Source organism: Nerophis lumbriciformis, linkage group LG29 (genome assembly GCF_033978685.3).
Source record: "Nerophis lumbriciformis linkage group LG29, RoL_Nlum_v2.1, whole genome shotgun sequence".
In the NCBI taxonomy this organism is placed as follows: Eukaryota; Metazoa; Chordata; class Actinopteri; order Syngnathiformes; family Syngnathidae; genus Nerophis; species Nerophis lumbriciformis.
In genome coordinates, this window is record NC_084576.2 from 18,297,501 (window position 1) to 18,322,923 (window position 25,423).

The following is a 25,423-nucleotide window of genomic DNA, read 5'->3' on the forward strand; positions in this document are numbered from 1 at the left end:
ACACATATATATATATATATATACATATACATATATATATACATATACACACATATATATATATATATGTGTATGTATGTGTATATATATATATATGTACATACATACATACATGTATGTGCATGTACACATATGTGTAATATATATATATATATATATATATATATCCACACACACACACACACATACACTATATTGCCAAAAGTATTTGGCCACCCATCCAAATGATCAGAATCAGGTGTCCTAATCACTTATTCCGCCCACAGGTGTATAAAATCAAGCACTTCGGCATGGAGACTGTTTCTACAAACATTTGTGAAAGAACGGGCCGCTCTCAGTGATTTCCAGTGTGGAACTGTCATAAGATGCCACCTGTGCAACAAATCCAGTCGTGAGATTTGAAAATATATACAAATAAAATGTATAAATATAAAAATGTGACATACAAATAAATCAAGAATTTGTATAAATAAACGTGTATTTGTAAATATATTTTTGAGATTTGAATATAAATATGCTTGATTTTGTATTTGTATTGAATTTGCATATGTGGATGGCTTTTTTGCTTTTGTGTCGATGAGACATTCCTCCCACAAACCAGATGCACAAATAAATGTGACCTACACAATCCCCTGAACAACCAACAGAGGGCACTGCAGCCAGAGCGGCCTGGGTCACAGTCAACTGACGGCTTTATTATAAGAAAATGGAAGAGTTTGGGAACAACAGCAACTCAGCCACGAAGCGGTAGGCCACGTAAACTGACAGAGAGGGGTCAGTGGATGCTGAAGCGCATAGTGCAAAGACTTTCTGCACAGTCAATTGCTACAGAGCTCCAAACTTCATGTGACCTTCCAATAAACCCACGTACAGTACGCAGAGAGTTTAATGGAATGGGTTTCCATGGCCGAGCAGCTGTATCTAATGCATACATCACCAAGTCCAATGCAAAGCGTGGGATGCAGTGGTGTAAAGCACGTCGCCACTGGACTCTAGAGCAGTGGAGACGAGTTCTCTGGAGTGATGAATCACGCTTTTCCATCTGGCAATCTGATGGACCAGTCTGGGTTTGGAGGTTGCCAGGAGAACGCTACATTTCGGACTGCATTGTGCCGAGTATGAAATTAGGTGAAGGAGGAATTATGTTGTGGGATTGTTTTTCAGGAGTTGGGCTTGGCCCCTTAGTTCCAGTGAAAGGAAGTTTGAATGGTCCAGGATACCAAAACATTTTGGACAATTCCATGCTCCCAACCTTGTGGGAACAGTTTGGAGCGGGCCCCTTCCTCTTCCAACATGACTGTGCACCAGTGCACAAAGCAAGGTCTATAAAGACGTGGATGACAGAGTCTGGCGTGGATGAACTTGACTGGCCTGCACAGAGTACTGACCTGAACCCAATAGAACACCTTTGGGATGAATTAGAATGGAGACTGAGAGCCAGGCCTTCTCCACCAACATCAGTGTGTGACCTCACCAATGCGCTTTTGGAAGAATGGTAAAAAAATTCCTATAAACACACTCCGCAACCTTGTGGACAGCCTTCCCAGAAGAGTTGAAGCTGTAATAGCTGCAAAAGGTGGACTCACATCATATTGAACCCTATTGGTTAGGAATGGGATGGCACACCTACTCAGTGGGCTAGTGGTTAGAGTGTCTGCTCTGAGATCGGTAGGTTGTGAGTTCAAACCCCGGCCGAGTCATACCAAAGACTATAAAAATGGGCTTGGCACTCAGCATCAAGGGTTGGAATTGGGGGTTAAATCACCATAAAAGATTCCCGGGCGCGGCCACCACTTCTGCCCACTGCTCCCCTCACCTCCCAGGGTGTGATCAAGGGTGATGGGTCAAATGCACAGAATAATTCTGTCACACCTAATGTGTGTGTGACAATCATTGGTACTTTAACTTAAAGCGTAACACACATGACTTTCACACCAACGGCTGAGTAGCAACATCTTAAGGTGCATGCAGAGGTAGACAAAGCTGCTGGATGTTGATATATATCAGCAGAATTTCTCCAGCAGCAACAAAACACTGCAAAAAGTCAAGTTCACGATACTCGAGGTGCTGCGTTTCTTTACCACTAAACCGACGTCAATGTCGCACTGTGCTGCCATACATATTTACCTTTATGTACCAACCCAGGAAGTGAGCCGGGACAAAGCCATCCATCTTGTCCTGCAGAGAAAGGGGGAAAATGTCAAGTGATTCCAAAGAAGAATGATTGTACATAAAAGAGGAAGACATGGCTGCAAAAGACAAACAATTTTAAAAATATATACTGTATCTATACATAATTAGTACATCAATTTGTGACATACTCCCCCACCTCTGATTTCGGGAGGTGGGGGGTGGGGGCATGGTCGGGGTGGGGCGGGGGCGTGGTTAAGAGGGGAGGAGTATATTTACAGCTAGAATTCACCAAGTCAAGTATTTCATATATATATATATATATATATATATATATATATAAGAAATACTTGACTTTCAGTGAATTCTAGCTATATATATATATATATATATATATATATATATATATATATATATATATATATATATATATATATATATATATAAAAGAAATACTTGAATTTCAGTGTTCATTTATTTACACATACACACACATAACACTCATCTACTCATTGTTGAGTTAAGGGTTGAATTGTCCATCCTTGTTCTATTCTCTGTCACTATTTTTCTAACCATGCTGAACACCCTTTCGCAGGTACCCAGAAAGGTTTCGAGTACCACCAAAAAAACTGAATCTCTGAAGACAGTATAAAAATCTGTGTTAAAGGTGTACAAATACTGTTTGTATAATAAGCATGTTATTGTTTACAAATGAGGGTTAAGAGTTCAGTGCTAAAAAAAAGAAAAGAATGTGGCTTAAGTACAATTTTTTAATTGAGCTGCTGCATTTTTTGGTTGGGTTGTTTATTTATTTTGAGGAACTTCTCCATTTCTAAAAGGGGAGGAATGTTATAGAGTGATCTATGTTTGTCTGTTGCCATCTCCTGGTGAATGTTGGCTCTCGCGTACTGGGGTTACTTCTTGGTTGGCCAACGATTTACGTGGTGTTGCGCACCTGACGTCAAGTGTGTGAGTCTGTTCTGAAGTCTACAGTAAAGAGACGTACTTCATCACCTCGCCTGGTTATTGCCTCCAACTCAATATATTACAACAACATTGCTGTTTACAGCAGACAAACTGCTTTACGGTGGAATAAAACATGACTGCTGTTGTGTGTTGTTACTGCGCTGGGAGGACGTTAATGAAACTGGCTAACAATAAACCCACATAAGAAACCAAGAACTCGCCCTCAATCATTCTACAGTTATAACGTGTGTTGTGGGAAAGCGGACGTGAATACAGGCTGTTGACACGTCACTCAGGTCCGCATGGAGCTGGAGGGGGCGTGGCTTCCAGCTCCGCCTGAATTTCAGGAGAAAATTTGTCCCGGGAGGTTTTCGGGAGAGGCGCTGAATTTCGGGAGTCTCCCGGAAAATCCAGGAGGGTTGGCAAGTATGATTTGTGAAGAAAAAAAATCTTTACCCAGAGATTGTGTAAGGGGTCAGTGGTGTTGTCTGGATCGTAGAAGAGGCAGTTCCCCCCATAGTCGCGCTCGGGAAGGGGCACACCAAGTTTGGGATCAATGTACTTCATGAACTGCCGCCCGTCATGCACCGTCTGGGTGAGGAGTAAACATTAGCTACAAAAAGCCACCAACAGACACAAATTATGAATTTAGTGCCATAAATAGGAATGATTACTACAATTTCATTTTATGAACATTTAGAAATTGCTGCTAACCATTCAGGTAATTATTTGTTCATCCACAACACTTGCAATTGAAATTAACAATAAAACTAAAATTAAGATTTCTTAATTTGTCATCACAGGTTATACAACAAAACTTTGTTTCAACAATCCTACATTGGCAGCATTCTTAAAAATAATTGTATATATATATAAAATAATAATATTTTGTATATATATATATTTTATATATATATTTATAAAATAGTAATATTTATATATATATATATATATATATATATATATATATAAATAAAGCAATAATATTTTATATATATATAAAATAATATTTTATTTATATATATATATATATATACACACAAATACATATATACATACATATCTGTGTGTATACAAACATACATACATACACACACACACAAAATATATACACAGATATATGTATCCATATATACACATGGATATATATACACATGGATATATATATATATATATATATATATATATATATACATATAAACATGCGTGTACACACACTTACACACACACACACACACACACACACACACACACACACACACACACACACACACACACACACACACACACACACACAAAGTTTATTTATTTTACCTGTGGGGGGGAAACAGCATTTGATGTATTTGTGTTTACTTTTATGTTTACTTTTGTTAATTGTATGTCTGTAAAAATCAAACAAACAAATGTTAAAAAAAAACAAAGCTATTCATTTCCGGTCTAGTTTTTTAATTTAAACACTGCTGTTACAACTCCTCTATAATCAGTCGAATAGTGAAAAAAATACATTACCCAACCTCAGAGTTTAAATATCAATTTCTTAGACTTCTTTAAAACATCAGTCAAGCGAGCACTCACCTGAAAGAGGATGAAGATGAGGAAGAGCTCATAGACAACAGTGACGCAAAGCCAGAACCTCCAATAGGCTGCGGACACAAAAACAGTTGGCAACGTAAGTGGAGTAGAATACACTGCAGTGAGGTGTTTACGGTAATATTTTGGTTGCACACATTGAAAATCAAGATGCGGCAATCGATAGGCTACCGATCAGGATGGGCCGATATCAGTGAAAACCACATAATCGGCCAATGTAAATAAACGCCTTTCAATGCCTATTTCAAAAAACGATCCTTTTCGGTTGATACTTTATTATTGACATAGGCAGCTAGTAGCAGCTAACTGTGTATGTCCATACACAGTGTGGAATATTTAAAAGAGTAGTAGTTTTGGTTTAGTTTTTGTCTACTGACTTTGTTTTGATCAAACAATTGTACGTGATTGTACGTAAAAAGAATAAGGAACTAGTTTAAATATCATGTCCTGCATTTATTAGGCAAAACCGCAGGTGCGATGCATAGCACCACAAGGGCCCCGTTAAAATTGCAATGTTTATTTCCAACTATAATTGAGATAAACATTTACAGTTAATACCAAGGATGGTATTAACTGAACGTTTTTGGGCACCGACCAAATCCCCCCCGGTCCTATAGAGCCCCGATTCACGTAAAATCCAATGGTGCTATGTTTCGGTACCTGGGTTGAGTGTGATGTCACGCCCAGTTGACGACTCAGCACTTAGAGCACTTTGAAATCACTCCAGCAGCACTGAGAACGGACTCAGCCAATTTAATGTTGCAATTTTCAATGCCAACAAAGAAATTGACTCAAAAAACGCTCCAACGTAAGTTAAGTAAGGCTTCACTGTTCCAAAACTGCGTTAGCTTGATGCTAATATAAACTGGTTTTGCTATTGACATGCTACTGATTAGCATTAGCAATTTTACATGGCCATTTCAACACCTCCAAGCTTGTTATTGAAAACTGCAACAAAGATGCACGTTGGTGCGTAAAAAGTACAATACTTACAGTATTAACACTTTTTAGGGAGCAACAAAAACACACCATAAACTATACACTACTGCCATTTAACGTCTCTAACACTAGCTGCAACTTAATGTCATATTTGCAAACGAGATTCAGAAATGTGATATTAAGACATGATATAACAACTGGACAGCAGTTATAATCAGTTCATTTTTAAATGCTGCAAACAAAGATAATTTATTATCAAAAACAATTCATATTTATTGACATACACAAAAGTAATAAAAATTGGTACTGTTGAGTATCGGAATCGATTCCCAGGTACCAGGAATTGGTACCGTATCGGTTCATATAGGAACAGTACCCATCTCTAGTTAATACTGACTCATGGACGTTCAGTATCAGCAGCAAAAAACCCTGATGGGAACATTTCTAGTTAAATTGCATCTACATAAATAAACATGCCAAACAAATAACTGCCAATAAAAAACAGCAGTTATCTTTCTAAAGGCAAACAATTGTTGATAGGGTGAATCTCGGATTGAGCAGGTGTACCTAATGTTGTGGTAGGAGAGTGCACACTGCAAACAAGTTGTGCTAATTTTATCCGCCCAGCATGAAGGTTTGCATTTCCTAAAATCCCTCCAGGCATTCTCCCTGGTTACCTAACAGACGTGCAACAAGGATAACAACAACAAGTCTTTAGTTGCAAAGACTCGGCTGTTGATCCATAAAAAAAGAAGCAGGCAGGAAACGTAGCTTGAAGATGCAAGCACCGCCCACTTAGATTCCTTCCTTCCTCCATTTCGCACTGGAGTTACTTGTGCAACAGTGCAATCGGAGTTAAAGTGTCTTCAGAAGCACATATTGGGAAAGAGGGGTTAAAGTGATCCTAATTTGTTGTATAAAGAACCAGATCACCCGCTTATCAAACAATGGCAATGTTTACTTTTACAAACCAAAACAAATAAAACGGTGTTGCATTTAGGTCTTACTCAAGTCAGGTTTTGTCAGCTCCGACCAAAATACCAAGCCAGACTGGTTGGATTTCATACACACCCTCCGAACCGGCACAAAAAAATGAGGGAACCGTCAGCACCCTGAAGAAGTCTTAGAATGATACGACTGCAAGCTTGCAACAAAGACAGACTTCAAAGTCAGGGATGCTAGTATGGCAGCAGTTTTATCAAAACAAGACAGCATGTCTTTTTTGACGTACAGGATGCTGTCATGACTTCACTCTTCTATTTTTTTGCTCCCTGATTGACGTCTCACACACACACACACACACACACACACACACACACACACACACACACACACACACACACACACACACACACACACACACACACACACACACACACACACACACACACACACGCTTGTTTGCACAACGCTTGCAGTGCTCATCTTACCTGGATGTGGTCGAGTGAAGGGTCCATCTTTGGCTTGTGTGACCCCGAAACAAAGGAACACCAGGATGCTGGCCACAATCCCCCTAGAGAACATTTGATACTTAAAATCTTCTTTGTTACACGAAGAACAACTATGGACAAGCTTTTGACGACATTTCCTTTTTTTTTTGGACCCGTTTTCCTTACTTTGATAATTTTATATATTTTTTCATTTTGTAAAAATGCTAAAAACACTTGGTTATTATTATTAGTGCTGTTAAGCCAGGGGTGTCCAAAGTGCGGCCCGCAGCTGATTGTTTACCGGCCCGCCACACATTCTGGAAATGCTATTGCAAAAATAAAAAAAACATAAAAAAATGTGGAACGAGGTGAAATCTAACTAGAAAAAGTTGCAATGTTGACACAAAGCTGCCATGCAGGCTGTTGTTTTTCTTTTGTCTATCTTTATTTTTCTTTTTTTGCCATTGCTCAAAAAAAAAAAATCAATTAATTATTGACCTTTTCAAGGCGCCAATTATTTAAAATATTTCACTTTAAAATGTTTTATGTGGAAAATATTGCATATATTGTGTGGTTGCCATACAAAAACATCAACGTTTTCTTTGACAAAAGAGCATAAAACAAACAAAATAATAGTTCAAACGTAAAATCGACAGATATATCTGAAGTTGATCTCGTAACTTAAGTGAGAAAAAAAAAAAAAAAAAAAGCATCACCTTTGGATCCCAAATGTATTTAATGGGATTTTATTTATCTTTTCACTGTGATTACTCAAAAATAATGATGAATTAAAATCAATGGTGTCCTGCATTATTGATCTTTTTAAAGCTCTAATTACTTCACATCAAACATTGCTTTCTGAATGTTTTGGGCAGTGGGGAAAATACTGCATATTTCAGTTTTATTATAAAAAACAAAGTTGTCTTTGACAGAAAAGGCATAAAACATTTTGGGTTTTTTATACTTTATACCAACCTGAAGTTGATATACTGTAGAGATTTACTGTAAGCTTTAAATAAAAAATAAAAAATAATAATTTGACTTGTTTTTAACATTTTAATGACTTAGGCCAGGGGTGTCAAACTCAAATACTGAGTGGGCCAAAATTTAAAACTGAACAAAGCCGCGGGCCAAGGTTGAACAAATTAACCTTTTAATAGGGACCCAAACAAGTTTTGCATTGAATATTGAACAAGCAAGGCTTATATAACTTTATAGTGACATGCAAAATCGAGTTTCAAATAATAATAATAATAATAATTAAAAAATATCAATGGCATATCAAATACAATTTAAATAAAAATTGAATGCCTCTTTTCTATTTGCAGCCGTCTGAGGTAAATATCAACATAAACATTTTCCACAGGCTAATACATTTGAAAATAAAATAACAATGAATAAACCAACCATTCAGGACTTTAAACTGCTCAGTTTGCAACACACTGATCTAATCTGATGTGCCCAAGCCAGATATCTGACATCTTTTCTTGGATGCTAGTTCATTAATGTCGGGGCTCAGGCTTTGAGCTGAGGCAACCTTCATTATCCAACGAAGGTGTTCATTAGTCATTATATCTCGTAGTCCACCCGGACCACAGTCTTGGGGGCGTGCCTTAAAGGCCCTCTGCGAGCTGTCGTCACGTCCGCTTTTCATCCATTCTAACAACGTGCCGGCCCAGTCACATATGTGCGGCTTCTGTACGCACACAAACGTGAATGCAAGGCATACTTGATCAACAGCGATACAGGTTACACTGAGAGTGCCCGTATAAACAACTTTAACACTGTTAGAAATATGCGCCACACTGTGAACCCACGCCAAACAAGAATGACAAACACATTTTGAGAGAACATCCGCACCGTAAAACAACAGAACAAATACCCAGAACCCTTTGCAGCACTAACTCTTCCGGGACGCTACAAAAACCACCCCCGCTACCACCAACCCCCCCCTCCAAATATGATTAGCAGCAAAGTAGAAAGCTGTCAAAATTGCGGCTCGGAGAGCGAACGCAGGCGACGACGAGTAAGCTAGCTTGATGATGCTAACTATGCTAACTAGTGAGCTTGTTTTGACGCCCCTGATCGTGTCCCCGTCTTGCAATTTAGTGCAACGTTTAGGCAAGAGGAACTGCAACTGAGGCGAGTGAAAATTAATGTTGAAAAATGCAAATTTTCTGATTTCACATGCCTGTATTTTTAGTCTTACCTAATGGTATTTAACCTTATTACTTATCTTATTTAACGACAGAACTTATTTACTTACGAGTTTTGGTTTCATGTCGTCCAGCGACAGATAGTCGAGCATGGGGATGGGTACCAAATTCGGTACTGTTATTGTCACCGATTGATTTCCGTCAGTACTACCAGGTATCAATTCATATATAATCAAACAATGCCATATTTCAGTACCTTTGTTGCACGTTGACGTTACGTCCGGTTGCAGACTAAACACTGTCTCATGTAAAGCAGCACTCAGGGAGAACTCAGCCAAACTCCCAAACTGTTTTATATCGGTCGATATCAATGATTATTGATATTCTTTATGACCGATCGAAAATAAGAACCAGATTTAACGCAAACATTTTTATTTCAGCGGTGACCGTCCTCTCATTATAATCCCCACATGTAATCCCCTCAGCGATCAAGGCAGAGAGAAAACAAGCATTGAAACACTCAATGTAAACAAAACTCTAAAATCACATTGTTCACTTAACAATAAGCTTTTAAAATGAAGGTGCAAAAATAAGTACTATGTAATAAATGCTTAATAAAGTGTAACAAAATATCGCAAAGTGTGAAAATGTAGACATAGAGAAACCTGAGAAGAACTATTTTCTGCAGGTTTAATACCAGGAAGTTACAGCTGTGCTCTAAAGGGTGAACGCGGTTAAGGTGGTGTGGTATTAGCGGTCTTGGTGGGGATGAGCGCCTTGCATCATTTACAGACCACATTGGTCTGACCACGGTCCTTTAAAAAAAAATCTGTTTTATCCACAAGTTATTTGCTCTCTGCAGCACTCAGTTTTACTTTCTCTCCTCACTCCATGCAAAGAATCAAAGGCGAGACAATAAGATGGTGCAACCAAAAAGGATAGTTAATACTGTTACCCTAGCGTGTCCCTCTCACTGATCAGTGACCACTTCCTGCGTTGCTCGGTTACAAGACGGCGAGTGTCTTTGTTCATGCAACCAACCGAGCTTCACAAATTCCACTTTCTTACGACAAAGCAGAAACAATTATTTTGTAGCGTCCCGGAAGAGTTAGTGCTGCAAAGGGTTCTGGGTATTTGTTCTGTTGTGTTTATGTTGTGTTACGGTGCGGATGTTCTCCCGAAATGTATTTGTCATTCTTGTTTGGTGCGGATTCACAGTGTGGCGTATATTTCTAACAGTGTTAAAGTTGTTTACATGGCCACTCTCAGTGTAACCTGTATCGCTATTGATCAAGTATGCGTTGCATTCACGTGTGTGTGCGTACGGAAGCCGCACATATCTTGTGACTGAGCCGGCACGTTTTAGAATGGATGAAAAGCGGACGTGACGACAGCTCGTAGAGGACGTTAAAGGCAGTGCCGTAGTCCGGGTGGACTACGAGATATAATGACTGATGAATAATGAAGGTTGCCTCAGCTCAAAGCCTGAGCCCCGACATTAATGAACTAGCATCCAAGAAAAGATGGCAGGTATCTCGCTTGGGCACATCCGATTAGATCAGTGTGTTGAAAACTGAGCAGTTTAAAGTCCTGAATGGTTGGTTTATTCATTGTTATTTTATTTTCAAAATTATTAGCCTGTGGAAAAAGTCAATGTTGATATTTAGCTCAGAAGGCTGCAAATAGAAAAGAGGCATTCAATTTTTATTTAAATTGTATTTGATATGCCATTGATATTTTTTTAATTATTATTATTATTATTTTAAACTCTATTTTGCATGTCACTATAAAGTTATATAAGCCTTGCTTGTTCAATATTCAATGCAAAACTTGTTTGGGTCCCTATTTAAAGGTTAATTTGTTCAACCTTAGCCCGCGGCTTTGTTCAGTTTTAAATGTTGGCCTACTCTGTATTTGAGTTTGACACCCCTGGGCTACAGTGTTTCCTGCTGTTTAAAGTGTTGAACCGGAAGTACAAGTGCCATTCCATCTTCTAATCCTCCATAGTGTTTCTACTCGTATAGATTCTTCATTCATCACTCAAAGCAATGTTTTGTAAGTTTAAAAATATGACAAACAACTTACTTACTAAATCGTCCCATGTGTGATATCTGTGGGAGTGTTTTCATGCATATTTGTATGTGCTATTGTAATGTTGTCAAGCTAGGGTCGTTAGCATTAGCAAATATGCAAACATGTTTGCAAGTGTTTGTGTTTGTATTATTAACTTACAATGGCATTCTTCTTGTATTGTTTCAGTTTTGTAAATTGAACACCAATCTGGCGAAAGATGGCGTGCAGACAAGCGGAACCGCTTTGACCTCACAAATGAACTGCGGAGGCTTAAGACGAACGGACATTCCGTGAGATTACCGCCCACTCCTACTCGTTAGCGTGCCCGAGGGTAGGATATGAAGTGACAGGCTGAGTCAGGGCGAGATTACGCATCAGAATAAGAAGCTGTACCATCTTTATCCACCAGCCAGTCAGCGCCAACTAAGGCAAATCCTGTTAAGAGCAGTCTGACAATCCCTCACAGCGACTCTCCTCGTCGCACACATTTCATGCTGCATGCAAGCACTTTCTCATTCATCCCACATTCAACACCCACATTCAGAGGCGGTTGAGAAGAGGAAAAATAAAAGCTAATCTTCATCTCACTCATTTCTGCATGCAAAACAACAGTGAAAAGCCTCAAGTTTGATGCCGACCCTTCAAAAAGACGTGGTGATCACCACCTACTGACCTCTTGGTGTTGTAGGCCGTGTCCTGCGGCGTCTCCTCCAAAAGCGTGACGTAGACCAGGGCGCACGTCAGGATGAAAAGAACAGTGACAGTGTGGGCCCGCCTATGGAAATAGAAAAATAAGGAGGTAGATAACGAGCAGGATTTTACCATGTATCAGAACAAAAACAACATACGTAAGCGAATACGTTGACTCACAACACGCGTTTAGGCTTTTATATGTCAAACTAGAGAAGAGTGATCCAATCCCTAACCAAGACTACTTCTACAGTAGCTCACAAAAGTGAATACAGCCCTCAAATTGTTCAACCTCCTGGGAACCAGCGTCCTCTGCAGTGGACATGTGTTTCCTTTGTTAGAGGTATATATTTCGGGAAAAAAGGTATATATTTCGGGAAAAAACAGTATGGTGTCAAGCAAAATACCAATGTCCACTGCAGAGGACGCTGGCTATCAGAAAAAAGTTTACAGTAGATCTTCAAGGGAAAATCCTATTTAAACAAAGGAGAGTTATATGTGTAAAGTTTATGTAGATTTTCTAGGCATTGAAAATGAGTCAACACACAGTAGAGCTGGGCGAATATGGCAAAAATAATAATCACAATTATTTTTATGGCTATTGAAATCACGAATAATAACTTGATTATTCAATATTTGAAAATATGAGTATTTATTGTACCACCAAAACTCAAAAGAACAACTGGATATACATTAGTGACAAAAAAATAAAATAATAACAGTAACAACAATAAATTAAAAATAATAGCAGTATGAAAATACAATCAAATTCAGTTTTTTCGTTTACATTTTTTTTAATTCACTTGTTTACCTTTTACACATATTATACCTGTCTGTGTGTTTTGTGTCATAACTACAATTTAATAAATTGTTTGTTAATTTGTAATCCTTACGTTTACTGGTGCAATACATCTGGACAGTATTTTAATAATTGCTTTTTTCAGTTTATTCCACGCTATATTATTACAGTATTTTAACGGGATTACTACATGTACGTGCACTTCATGAGTAAATAATGTAGTTTCCTTAGTTTGTATCATGATGTCCTATTGACCACATCCCTAGACACGCCACATGTATAGTGGCAATCGAGGGGAAACCCTGAATTTGCATTTGGGAGTTTATTTGTGACCACACATAAATGAATAAATGTGTGTGTGTGTGTGTGTGTGTGTGTGTGTGTGTGTGTGTGTGTGTGTGTGTGTGTGTGTGTGTGTGTGTGTGTGTGTGTGTGTGTGTGTGTGTGTGTGTGTGTGTGTGTGTGTGTGTGTGTGTGTGTGTGTGAGTAATATCAATTTGATGTTTGTTCTTTTAACATTGTCATAATTAATTGGAATACGATTTAAAATCAATTAATCGTGAAGCCCTCGTCCAAACTATTGCTGCAGTTATGAAATATGTTACTAATCGAATAATGCAATATCTATTGTTCGATTAATCGAAACATTTTGGATAAATCCCACAGACTATTCTGTTCTGCTAGAAGACAGGAAAACACACAAAAACAAGCAGCCAAGCATTTCCGTTCTTTTTTAAATGAACATTTAAACCTTTTAAGATGTAGCTAAAAGTCGCGTGTACAAACAAGTCTGAGAGAAATTGTGGCTTTTCTCTTGACACCAGAAGGATAAACTGTTCTTTCTGCATCAACAAATTGATATTTACCTGATTCTGGTGTTAGGTAGGGCTTAATAAAATTGTAATCTGGATTTCGGCTCCTCACGATCATAAAAATTCTATAATTGAAAAAAATGATTAATAGCGCAACTTGCATGCAAATTCCTGAGCTTGTAACGGTGAAACGGATGAGGAGCATATGAGTCTAAAAAAAGACCAGTGAAACCACGTCTACTAGAAGTTTGGGATATCACCATGGTTGACACATCGCTAGCATGCCTTATCAGTAACTACTAAACACAAAATTCTGTCGTTGCAAGAGGGGGAACATTTGTTTCATCCCCGAAACACTCAACCGCCCTGTTCTGAACCTAACAAAGCAAGAAGGCCACTTGAAAAATACAAAGCTAAAAGCGAGCAAGAACAATCCATACACCCACAAAACATCTTATCTGCTTGTGTTGTTGTGAACGACATCATGAATGTAAGATCAATGTACAAACAGTCGCAACTCGAGTCTCAGAGCAACAGCGCACTTTCCACTTTACAATAACGCAGCATCTGGTCTGACTGCGTTAACAAAATACAGGTTTCAAGAAAGTACCTTACACAACCTTAAAGCACATATTGATACATATAATTTACAAAGTTTTTAAGATTTTGATTTAAAATACAGGTCAAAACAAATATATGTGAGGGATTTAATTAACAAACATCTTAATAAATTGAAATTGTGACACAAAAAGAACATACTCTATGGTGGTAAAATAAAGTGTAAAGGGTAAAAAAACAGATTTCAACAAAATTCAAAGGAAAAAAATGATTGTATTGTTTTTATATTGCTAATGTTATTTTAATGTATTCATAATTTTACTTGTTTATTCGTTCATTTATATGTGGTTGTTCTTATCAAATTCCTGTATAACAGTGTTGTTAGTCGTCATTTCAATAGACATCAAAATAATCGTATTTATTATTTTTGCTATAATCGTCCAGCCCTAGGTTTAGGTGAGGTAAAATGTAGAGAAGCTAATGCCATGCGGTGGAGAAACAACCCTCTCCCGCTCCTTTTTTTCTCCCGCTGACGAAACACATGCTTGTATTTCACAACGCTTAAAGAGAATGTCAATTTTCCAGACTGGCCAGCCTTGTGCTTTTCAACTGACTTCTCCGGTTTAATCATCAACAGTAGAGTTATCCATTGTGTGGAGAGTAGGATTATGGAGTGGTGTGCAAACTTTTGTACTGGGGTTACATCAGGAAAATCTTAAGGATGCTAAAACCAATCCAATTTAGGTTGATAATAAAGTTGATTTGATTTGATTTGATTTGATAGGTCTGTATTTTTTTTGTCGCAGCACGCCACAGATACATGAGGTACAGCAGGCACCTGTTAGTAATTCTCCATTCTTAAGAAATGTGGCCTTTGCAAGTTTCAATAATTCAAATGTAATACTTTTCAAAACGTTTTTTAACACCATGCTGAATAACAATTCACATCTATTCTGACAATTCGCTCAATGCAGATGCTGCTGGGTGAATGACTACAGTGTTTCCTGCTGTTTATAAAACTTTGAACCGGAAGTACAAGTGCCGTTCCATCTTCTAATCGTTCCTACTCGTATGATTATTCATTCATCACTCAAAGCAGCGTTTGTAATTTTAAAATATAACTAAAACCATTTGTACTTATTAAGCTGTCCCATGTGTGATGTCTGTAGGGGTGTTTTTATGCATAATTTGTACGTGCTATTGTAATGTAGTCAAGCTAGGGTCGTGAGTATTAGCAATATGCAAAAACATTTACAAGTGTTTGTGTTAGACTTATGAACTTACAATGGCATTCTTCTTGTATTGTTTCAGTTTCGTGAATTCCTCAGTAAATTCACCAAGACGTCAACGTGGACTTTAATGAGTCTGTTTAGCTGACTGAAGAGCTAGTTTCCGCAGCTGACGATGACTTCTGTTTTGTTTGATCGCCGTTTTACTGCCGTGTTCCAGGCAATGTTTGGAAACAATTAAGGTATGTAAATAAACATTTACAAAATCTTTGTATGTAAATAACTCATTTCACAACGTATTGTTCTGTACCTTACAAATAAAGTCTGGTGCAGCTAACATATAGAAATGTTTTTACTTTTTTATTTAGTGGGTGCGGCTTTTTTACCAGTGCGCTCTAAAGTCAGGAAAACACAGTATATTAATTCATTCACTGCTCTTTTATATTTGAAAACAAATATTTACCCTAACTAAAAACACAAATATCAACATAATCACTTTAGTATAGTTACTATATCGATACTATACTAGGTATCACATAAGAAGAAACACTTTCCTTGTTTCTAGTGCTTTTGAGAGTGTTGTGTTTATCTTTCCTTCTTGTAATTAAGCTATTCTAGTAAAAAATGTCCTCTGTGGATCAATAAAGTTTGTGCTCAATGAAAGGAACAACGACAGAGAGTGATCTTTTAGAGGAGCATGAGACTGAGCATAGAGCTACATCGGCTACAACACAGCTGTCAGATGGATCAGCCTGGGCAAAGTGCTAAGAAGAGCTTGGGACCGGAAAGCAGAGATTTGGGAGTTTTGAGGAGATGAAAGTCGAAGACTTCTTTCATGCAAACCCTGACAGAAGTCACACCATCAGCTGATCACCTCTGCAGATACTCATCCGTGTTGGGAGCACTGCATAATAAGTTTTCAGGGCGATTTGAAGACCTCAAAACAATTAAGCATGAAATGCACATGACTTCCTGTCCCTTTACCTGCAGTGTGGCTAATGCACCCTTATTGACCTGCAGTACTGGCAGAGCACTTTAAGTCAGGATAATTGCTGGATTTTACTCTTCTCTCAAGGAGGAACATTTTCCAGACATAAGGAGACATGCTCAGAAGACGTTTGTTCACATTGGCTCTCCCTACATATGTGAACAAACATTCTCAGTGATAAAGTTGAACAAATCCATGTATAGATCCACTCTCACGAATGGTCCTCTGTCAGTTTTGCCCCGCATCTCCTCTTCGGACATTCAACCTGACTTTGATGCACTTATTAAAGCCCAACAGAGATTTCTCTCACTGAGCAAGAAAAAAGAACTGAAAAACACCAAATTAGATGGTTAGAATAAATGCCAGTTCGGTAAGGCAACCACACTTTTTCATTGCTCAGCCATAAAATATGCACTTACCAGCCTGTCAAAACAATGCCATTTACTGCTTTTTGTAAAAAAAATACAATTAATATGATGCAGAATTGAGTTAAGTCGTATGGCCCGGCCCTCCACAATATTCTTTGTTTCTCATGTGGCCCCTTGAAAAAATAATTGCCCACCCCTGCTCAGAGGAATACGAAACTGAGGTGTTTTTACGATGCACTGAACAGAATAGAACGCCAAAACGCCCACCAGAACTAATAATTAATAATCTACCGCCGAAATGCAGCAGAGATAGGATCCAGCGACCCCCCCGCGACCCCCACGCGACCCCAAAGGGGACAAGCGGTAGAAAATGGATGGATGGATTTAATTGGTTACGCACGTTTTATTTAAATAAATCTTAAAGTGCTACAGTACAAACCAATATTTAAAACAATAAAAGCTTAGCCAATAAAACATAAAAAATAATAATACTAAATAACTATGAAGAAACACAAGACATGCAAAATAGTGGCTTTTCTAACGCCGTGTCTATTTATTTTAGATACTTTAAAAAATTGTTAAAAGATTTCAGCTGTGTATAAGTGCTTTCTGGGCACATTCAACAATACTGCGATAATAATGATATTCGTGATCATTTTGGTCACGACGATAATAGTGATTTGAAATGTTCATATTGTTACATCCCGACCGAATAAGTATTTGTTTGTGCAAGCCACTCTCTTCTACTACTCAACTACTGCACATAACCGGGTAGTGTTGTTATTAAACCTCTAACATTTGATCTATATTCTGTAAAAAGTCAGACTGACATGACATTTCTCACACAGGTCAATGTGCTCAACAAAACACTCACTGTAACAATAAGGTATTAAGCTCAATTATTGACAAAGTACAAAAGTGGTGTGGTTGTTTATTTCTGCATTTCATGTGTTAATTATATTAGGGCTGGGTCGATAAAACGGTAAAATATATTGCAAAAGACATGTAATCGATATCAATAAATGTTTTATTTTTTGCTCGGAAGAAACCGTAAGTTACGAAGCAAGATTGGTTGCATGGACAAAAGCACTCGCTCTCTGGTAACCGAGCAAAGCAGGAAGTAACCACTGATCAGTGAGAGTGACACGCTAACAGCCAATCAGGTAACAATATCAAATATCATGTTTGGTTACGCCATCTTGTTATCTCGTGGTTGATTCTTAGCATGGAGTGAGAAGAGAACGTTGAAATTAAGAGATTGTGGGTAAAACAGGAAAAGTCACCTCAACAGTATGGCAGTTTTTGGATTTTTTTTCAAACGGACCATAGCCCTGAGCTCACCTTTTTTCTTTTCAACCCTTGTTTGTGCTCTATTCGGGTACACGGAAACAACTGGTAGGAACTGAAGTGCAGGACTGTATGAATACAATAAATGACAAAATATGACAAATGTGCTACCTTACAATAACAGTAAGTTGGTCCAATGATATTAAAATAATTATTATTGCATAACATAAATTCCTTTTCACACTTGTATATGAATAACAGACCAAATTAATGTTACACAGCCATAAGTCTCTGGCACTAAACCTGAAAATATATACCGGTATATATATTCTCGGGCTTCCCTCGGTTTACATTTTCACACTTTGCACTACTTTGTTCCACTTCATTAAGCATTTCTTTTATATTCCTTATTTTTACACCTTCATTTTATGAGGTTGTTGTAAGGTGTTCAATGAGATATTATAATTGTATTTACATTGATTGTTTTCCATGCTTGTGTTGACATTTCCTTTCCTTTCTTACCTTCTTTTCTTGATAGCTGAGGGCATTATAATGCATTAAATGTTTACATTTAATGCATTTTTCTCATGGTCCTTATTTTCAATAGGTTATAAAAATATCAATACCGTATTTTTCAGAGTATAAGTCGATCCGGAGTATAAGTCGCACCGGCCGAAAATGCATAATAGAGAAGGAAAAAAACATATATAAGCCGCACTGGAGTATAAGTCGCATTTTTGGGGGAAATGTATTTGATAAAAGCCAACACCAAGAATAGACATTTGAAAGGCAATTTAAAATAAATAAAGAATAGTGAACAACAGGCTGAATAAGTGTACTTTATATGAGGCATAAATAACCAACTGAGAACGTGCCTGGTATGTTAACGTCATTCAAATAACTAAAACATATAGAACATGCTATACGTTTACGAAACAATCTGTCACTCCTAATCGCTAAATCCCATGAAAGCTTATACGTCTAGTCTCTTACGTGAATGAGCTAAATAATATTATTTGATATTTTACGGTAATGTGTTAATAATTTCACACATAAGTCGCTCCTGAGTATAAGTCGCACCTATGAAACTATGAAAAAAACTGCGACTTATAGTCCGAAAAATACGGACTATAATACTTATACATACCATATAAAAGTTTTCAGCCATATCGCCCAGCCATGATTTGTATGAATTTCTGCAGGTAAATTCTTCTCTATAAAAAGTGTTTTGTGCTAAAAATGTTGAATGTCTGAAACAGATTAAATAGATTTGCACTTGTTCATTGTAAATATTGCTTGGGTCTTTGCCTGGCCTCTCGGAAAACAAATTACCAATAAACTCCAGGCACTACTGTATTGGAAATCCTAACAAAGCCTTTTACCAAATTAAAATGTCTGGTACTCTCTGCAGTTGAGTAAGCACAGGGAAGGTTATGAGCAGACTCTCTGGGTTCACCTTGGGAAGACTTCTAACCGAAAATCGCCTTCTTGTGGCAACACGACTTCCATGAGCACTCACCAGAAAAACGTGTTTGTCCCATCGTCGTACACCTCACACTCGGTGTTTTTCCGCTGCAAGCTCTCCCTAGAGATCTGCTTGGTGACTTTGGCTTTCGCCGGCGTGCCGGGATCCAGGCAGCCGTGCTCCGCCGCGCCATTGTTGACCGTCTCCGGCGCGCACCTGCCGGCTGCGGTGACCACACCGCTTCGCTTCACCTCCAGCTTCATGGCTTGGAAAGGGATCCGCCCGAGCTTGCGTGCGTGTTTTTTATTCTCCTGTCAGCCGCACCCAAGCGACTGTCAGCATCCTGATGTGGTGTGGAGAAATGAGTGTTACTTTGGGAGGAGATTAAAACCGGAAACCGGAAACGCCTCCCAAGACAGCATGTGACTTGACAAAAACATGTCAAGACACCGCCTGCTTGTTACGCCAACACACTTAATTATAACACAGTCTTACGTTATTCAGTGGGAAGTAAATAGTTTTTTCTAGGTAGTAGTACTTAATGATATTAAAACACTTTAAGCCAACCTTAGCTAGCTGCTTCTTTACATGCTAATGGTAGCATGCTAACTCTTGTGACCTTGCATAGTAGTCCTATTAACTTAGCAATAACTTTTATTGGCGACTACTCTATTAATATCACCATATTATAGCTGATGTTCGCACATGACATTTATTTAAACTTGCATTATCATTGTAATAGATGTAAAAAACTAAACTTGCCGACTAAATGTTCAGGGTTAGTGACTCCAGGGGCTGGGCGCACCGGTTAAACTCCACCAACACGCGCATTTTAAATCGTCATGAAATTATTAGCAAACAAATTCGACTTCGTGTCAACAAATCCACATTAAGCCACATTATAAGCGCCACACGACGTCACATGGCAATGGCGGCTTGACTTTTCTGTGTGTCAAGTGACGGTGACAGAGAGGAAGCGGCCCTGATGTGTGTTTTTCAAAATAAAAGCGTTTCTGGGTGCAAGCATGGGTAGGGATTGTATTTTGAAATCAAAACACGACGTGGCTGTAGGTTATAGAGCGGCACTTGACAAAACCGGTTCCCTCGCCAATGTTTTGGGTCGCTCGAAAACGTCACGTTCTTAAAACGTCACTTCCGTCAAGGGTTAGGCCGCGAACGTCAATCGGAAACTATTTAACAATTGAGACTTGTTTAAAAGATGATTATAACATTGATTTCATACTCGGTAATGACTTGAGCTTCGAGCAGGAGTGTCTAAACTTTTTGACTTGGGGGGCCGCATTGGGCTTTGGCTATTTGGTAAATCCATCCATCCATCCATCCATCCATTTTCTACCGCTTATTCCCTTTTGGGGTCGCGGGGGGCGCTGGAGCCTATCTCAGCTACAATCGGGCGGAAGGCGATATACACCCTGGACAAGTCGCCACCTCATCGCAGGGCCAACACAGATAGACAGACAACATTCACACTCACATCCAATATATATACACACATGTATAGCCTTTACATATACACGTATACATATTAATATATTATATACATATTTAATATGATATACAATAGATATATTTATACAGTTCTGAAGGTAGTGTGCTTATATTAAATATGTGTATTGTAATTAAAGAAGCATCTAAATCAGGGCTCTCAAACGTACGGCCCGCAGGTCGGATCAGGCCCGCCAACAGATTTTATCCGGCCCGCCGGATGAGTTTACTAAGTATAAAAATTAGCCAAAATTTTTAAATGAAAGAAACTGCTGTTGTAAATGTGTCCACTAGATGTCGCAATAGCAATTCTTTGTATCTTTGTAGATTATGCTACATATGTACCAAAGACTATAAAAATGGGACCCATTATATCCCTGCTTAGCACTCAGCATCAAGGGTAGGAATTGGGGGTTTAATCACCAAAAATGATTCCCGGGCGCGGCCACCACTGCTGCTCACTGCTCCCCTCACCTCCCAGGGGGTGATCAAAGGTGATGGGTCAAATGCAGAGAATAATTTCGCCACACCTAGTGTGTGTGACAATCATTGGCACTTTAACTTAACTTAATATGCAGAAAGTATAAATAACGACAAATAAAGATAGAATACTATTAACCGCAACATCCATCCATCCATCCATTTTCTACCGCTTATTCCCTTTGGCCTTATTGGAGTGAAACTTGCCAAGGGACATGTAACCAAATATTAACATTGCTGTATGTATACTTTTGACCCATCAGATTTGCTCACATTTTCAGTAGACCCATAATAAATTCATAAAAGGACCAAACTTCATGACATTATGTTCTTTACAAGTGTATGTAAACTTTTGATTGCGACTGTAAAGAGAACCTAATGCCGAGGTTACCATGACAACAGCATAGAAACAAAACAAAAAACATACGAAAATAATAAAAACTAAAATGTTTTTAAGTTGATGAAAAACATTCAATGTTTAGAAAGCAAAACATAATAAATGTAACTTAAAGTTCCGCAAGATTTTGTGTACAAAGCCGCTGTCCTCACCAAAATTAAAGTTGTACACCTGCAATATCACGCAGATGGACGTTAAGACATAAATTACTATACAGAAATTGATAGTTATTAGCCATGAATATTACATCTCGAAATGTGTGCATTAATATGTCACATGCTGTTTATTTGAATAAATGCTATCCTTTATAAGCATTTTATTTAAACTTGCATTTTTTTTATTAATTAAAAAAAAAACGCTGCTAACAGAACACTGGAGACACATGCATTACTAAAGTTAAGACAGGCATGGATGCACCCAGCATGACAATTACCTGACTTGAGCTCAATATTAATTTAATGTTAAACGCCGTTAACATTTCATGATGAATGAATATGTCAAAACAAAGTACACTGAATGTTGCATTTTAAACTATTTAACTACTGTTAATACGATTGGAGTAGATCATAAATTCTAATAATTTCATTGGTGTTTATTTCAACATTAGTAATATTTCGCATATTTTGTATTTGTACTTCATATACAAATATACTGCGCTCCTTCAACATCTGTAAGTTTTCGGTTTCATAATACACCTTACGGTGCAACCTGGACACATCATCAGTGATTCTCCCGGGGTCATAGGGTGTTTCGGGTCTTAATCAAACACCCTCTCCCGGTCGACCCAGCCGAGGGTGATCAGTCCCTCGACTTGTGTCCAGGTAGCTCTACACGCCACGCGTCCCCCCTCCGACGGTCTGCCCCGGGATTGCGCTGGTGGTGCTTGGAGGTTCCAGGCACTGTGGGGAGTGTCCGGGCCTGGGTCCTCCTCCGTCTCATCAGGGCCGTACAAGGTACTGGCCCTGTGCGTTGCACCACGGGTTTCCTCAGGCAGCCTATCTTGGTCTTATGTGTCTTCAGGGTTTTTCGCAGTGTTATATGGGTGCTCCCTTAAAAAACTCTTGTGGATGCACTGCCAGTCTGTGGTTGCCAGTGTTCCGTACTACATCGAAGTGTGCTGGGGGGAAGTACATCCAAGGACAGCTTCAGACTGGAGAAACTGATCAGGCGGGCCGGTTCTAGGATCGGAATAAAACTGGACTCAATGGTGACGGTGGCAGAGAAGAGGACTGTGGAAAAACTAGTGAGCATCCTGGATGATGCCAATCACCCTCTGCATACCGTTATCAGTAGCCAGAGGAGCCTGTTCACTGCTAGACTGCTTCATCCCAAGTGCAGGACTAATAGACTAAAAAACTCCTTTGTCCCACACGCCATTAGACTGACAACTCCTCTATGATGACAAGGGATGCAAAACAATAACAGTGCAATACATTTTCATCACATGGTCAGTACTGCCTAGTTTCTCTTGTTATATTCTTATTTTACTGTTATATTTTTATTCTCATTGTTGCTTTTTATTTTTATTCTTATTGTAATATTTTTCAATTTTGTTTCCATTTACACCCCCTCAATTCTGTACACTGCTGCTGGAATTTAAATTTTCCTGAGGGAACTCTCCTGAAGGAATCAATAAAGTACTATCTATCTATCTATCTATAAACAATAACACGGAGGTCCGAACACAGAGCCCTGCAGCACCCCCTTGTGGACAATCACAAGTCTGAAGTTTAAGAGTCTGTATTACAAAGAACGTCAAGCAAATGCCTCCTCCGACAATCCAGCACAAATAAGTGTTTAATTTGTTAAATAGTATGGCGAGAATACTTTGCTAGGTCAATAAAATGATAAGTGCAGTATTGTCTTTTGTTAAGTGTTAATATCATTTAACACAGGGGTAGGGAACCTATGGCTCTCGAGCCAGATGTGGCTCTTTTGATGACCGCATCTGGCTCTCAGATCAATCTTAGCTGACATTGCTTAACACGATAAGCAAATAATAATTCCGCTCGTAATCACAGTAATAAAAATAACGTTCAAATTATAACCATTGTCATACATTTTAATCCATCCATCCGTTTTTTATCGCATCTGTTCAAGAAGTCAAATTAATGGTAAGAAGTATTTTATTTATTATTGGTTAGCTTCAGAATAACAATGTTATTAAAAAGAATAAGAGACGTATTATATTCTAAAAATGTTGGTCTTACTTAAAAATGCACGCATTTAGTTGTTTTCAGTGTTAAAAAATATCATATGGCTCTCACGGAAATACATTTTAAAATATTTGGCTTTCATGGCTCTCTCAGCCAAAAAGGTTCCCGACCCCTGTCTTAGGGGCACTCACCTTTTGTTTATTTTTGGTTTAAGCATAAGACACCTTTTTACCTGCATGTACAAAGCAATTAGCTACGGGCTGCCACCTACTGATATGTAAGAGTATTACACGGTTACACTGCCGAGCTCGAGACACTCAACAACAACACATCATTTGCAGACTATAATTACTGGTTTGCAAAAAAATGTTTTAACCCAAATATGTCAAATTAGATCATCTCCCACTATCTCACGGCACACTAGTGTGCCGCGGCACAGTGGTTGAAAAACACTGCACTAGACAACGGCATATTATTTGCAGATTATAATTATTGATTTGCAAATAATATTTTTGGGACCAATTAGATGAAGTTGCATAATTTCCCACGGCGCACCAAACAATATCTCACGGCACACTAGTGCATACTTGCCAACCTTGAGACCTCCGATTTCGGGAGGTGGGTGAGGGGGCGTGGTTGGGGGCGTGGTTAAGAGGGGAGGAGTATATTTACAGCTAGAATTCACCAAGTCAAGTATTTCATGTATATATATATATAAAAAATACTTGACTTTCAGTGAATTATATATATATATGTATATATATATATATATATATATATATATATATATATATATATATATATATATATATATATATATATATATATATATATATATATAAATAAGAGAAATACTTGAATTTCAGTGTTCATGTATTTACACATATACACACACATAACACTCATCTACTCATTGTTGAGTTAAGGGTTGAATTGTACATCCTTGTTCTATTCTCTGTCACTATTTTTCTAACCATGCTGAACACCCTCTCTGATGATGCATTCTGCTTCGTCTCCTTGTTGTGTGCGCAGTTGTGCACTGCACTCTCTAAAAGCCCTAGATGTTATTGTCACATATGCATGTACAGTAGATGGCAGTATTGTCCTGTTTAAGAGTGTCACAACATTGCTGTTAACGGCAGACAAACTGCTTTACGGTAGACGAAAACGTGACTGCTGTTGTTGTGTGTTCTTGCCGCGCTGGGAGAACGTTAATGAAACTGCCTAACAACAAACCCACATAAGAAACCAAGAAGTCGCCCTCGATCATTCTACAGTTATAACGTGATTGGGCAGGCACGCTGTTTATATTGTGGGAAAGCGGACGTGAAAACAGGCTGTCGACACGTCACTCAGGTCCGCATGGAGCTGGAGGGGGCGTGGCCTCCAACTCCGCCTGAATTT

General features: G+C 38.4%; 1 protein-coding gene across 1 annotated transcript in view; it reads right to left on the reverse strand.

Moving 5' to 3' along the window:
* ptdss2 (phosphatidylserine synthase 2) overlaps window positions 1-20,435 on the reverse strand; it is a 26,398-nt gene extending 5,963 nt beyond the window's left edge. Inside the window, exons 1-7 of the mRNA XM_061924879.2 lie at window positions 20,243-20,435; window positions 19,535-19,823; window positions 11,958-12,059; window positions 7,056-7,138; window positions 4,672-4,739; window positions 3,553-3,687; window positions 2,128-2,178 (exon numbers count right to left, since the gene is read on the reverse strand). Of these exons, the coding sequence (XP_061780863.1) occupies window positions 2,128-2,178; window positions 3,553-3,687; window positions 4,672-4,739; window positions 7,056-7,138; window positions 11,958-12,059; window positions 19,535-19,743 (648 nt within the window). The 5' untranslated portion in view covers window positions 19,744-19,823; window positions 20,243-20,435. The remainder of the gene's footprint in view (window positions 1-2,127; window positions 2,179-3,552; window positions 3,688-4,671; window positions 4,740-7,055; window positions 7,139-11,957; window positions 12,060-19,534; window positions 19,824-20,242) is intronic.
* Between the last annotated feature and the right edge of the window lie 4,988 nt (window positions 20,436-25,423).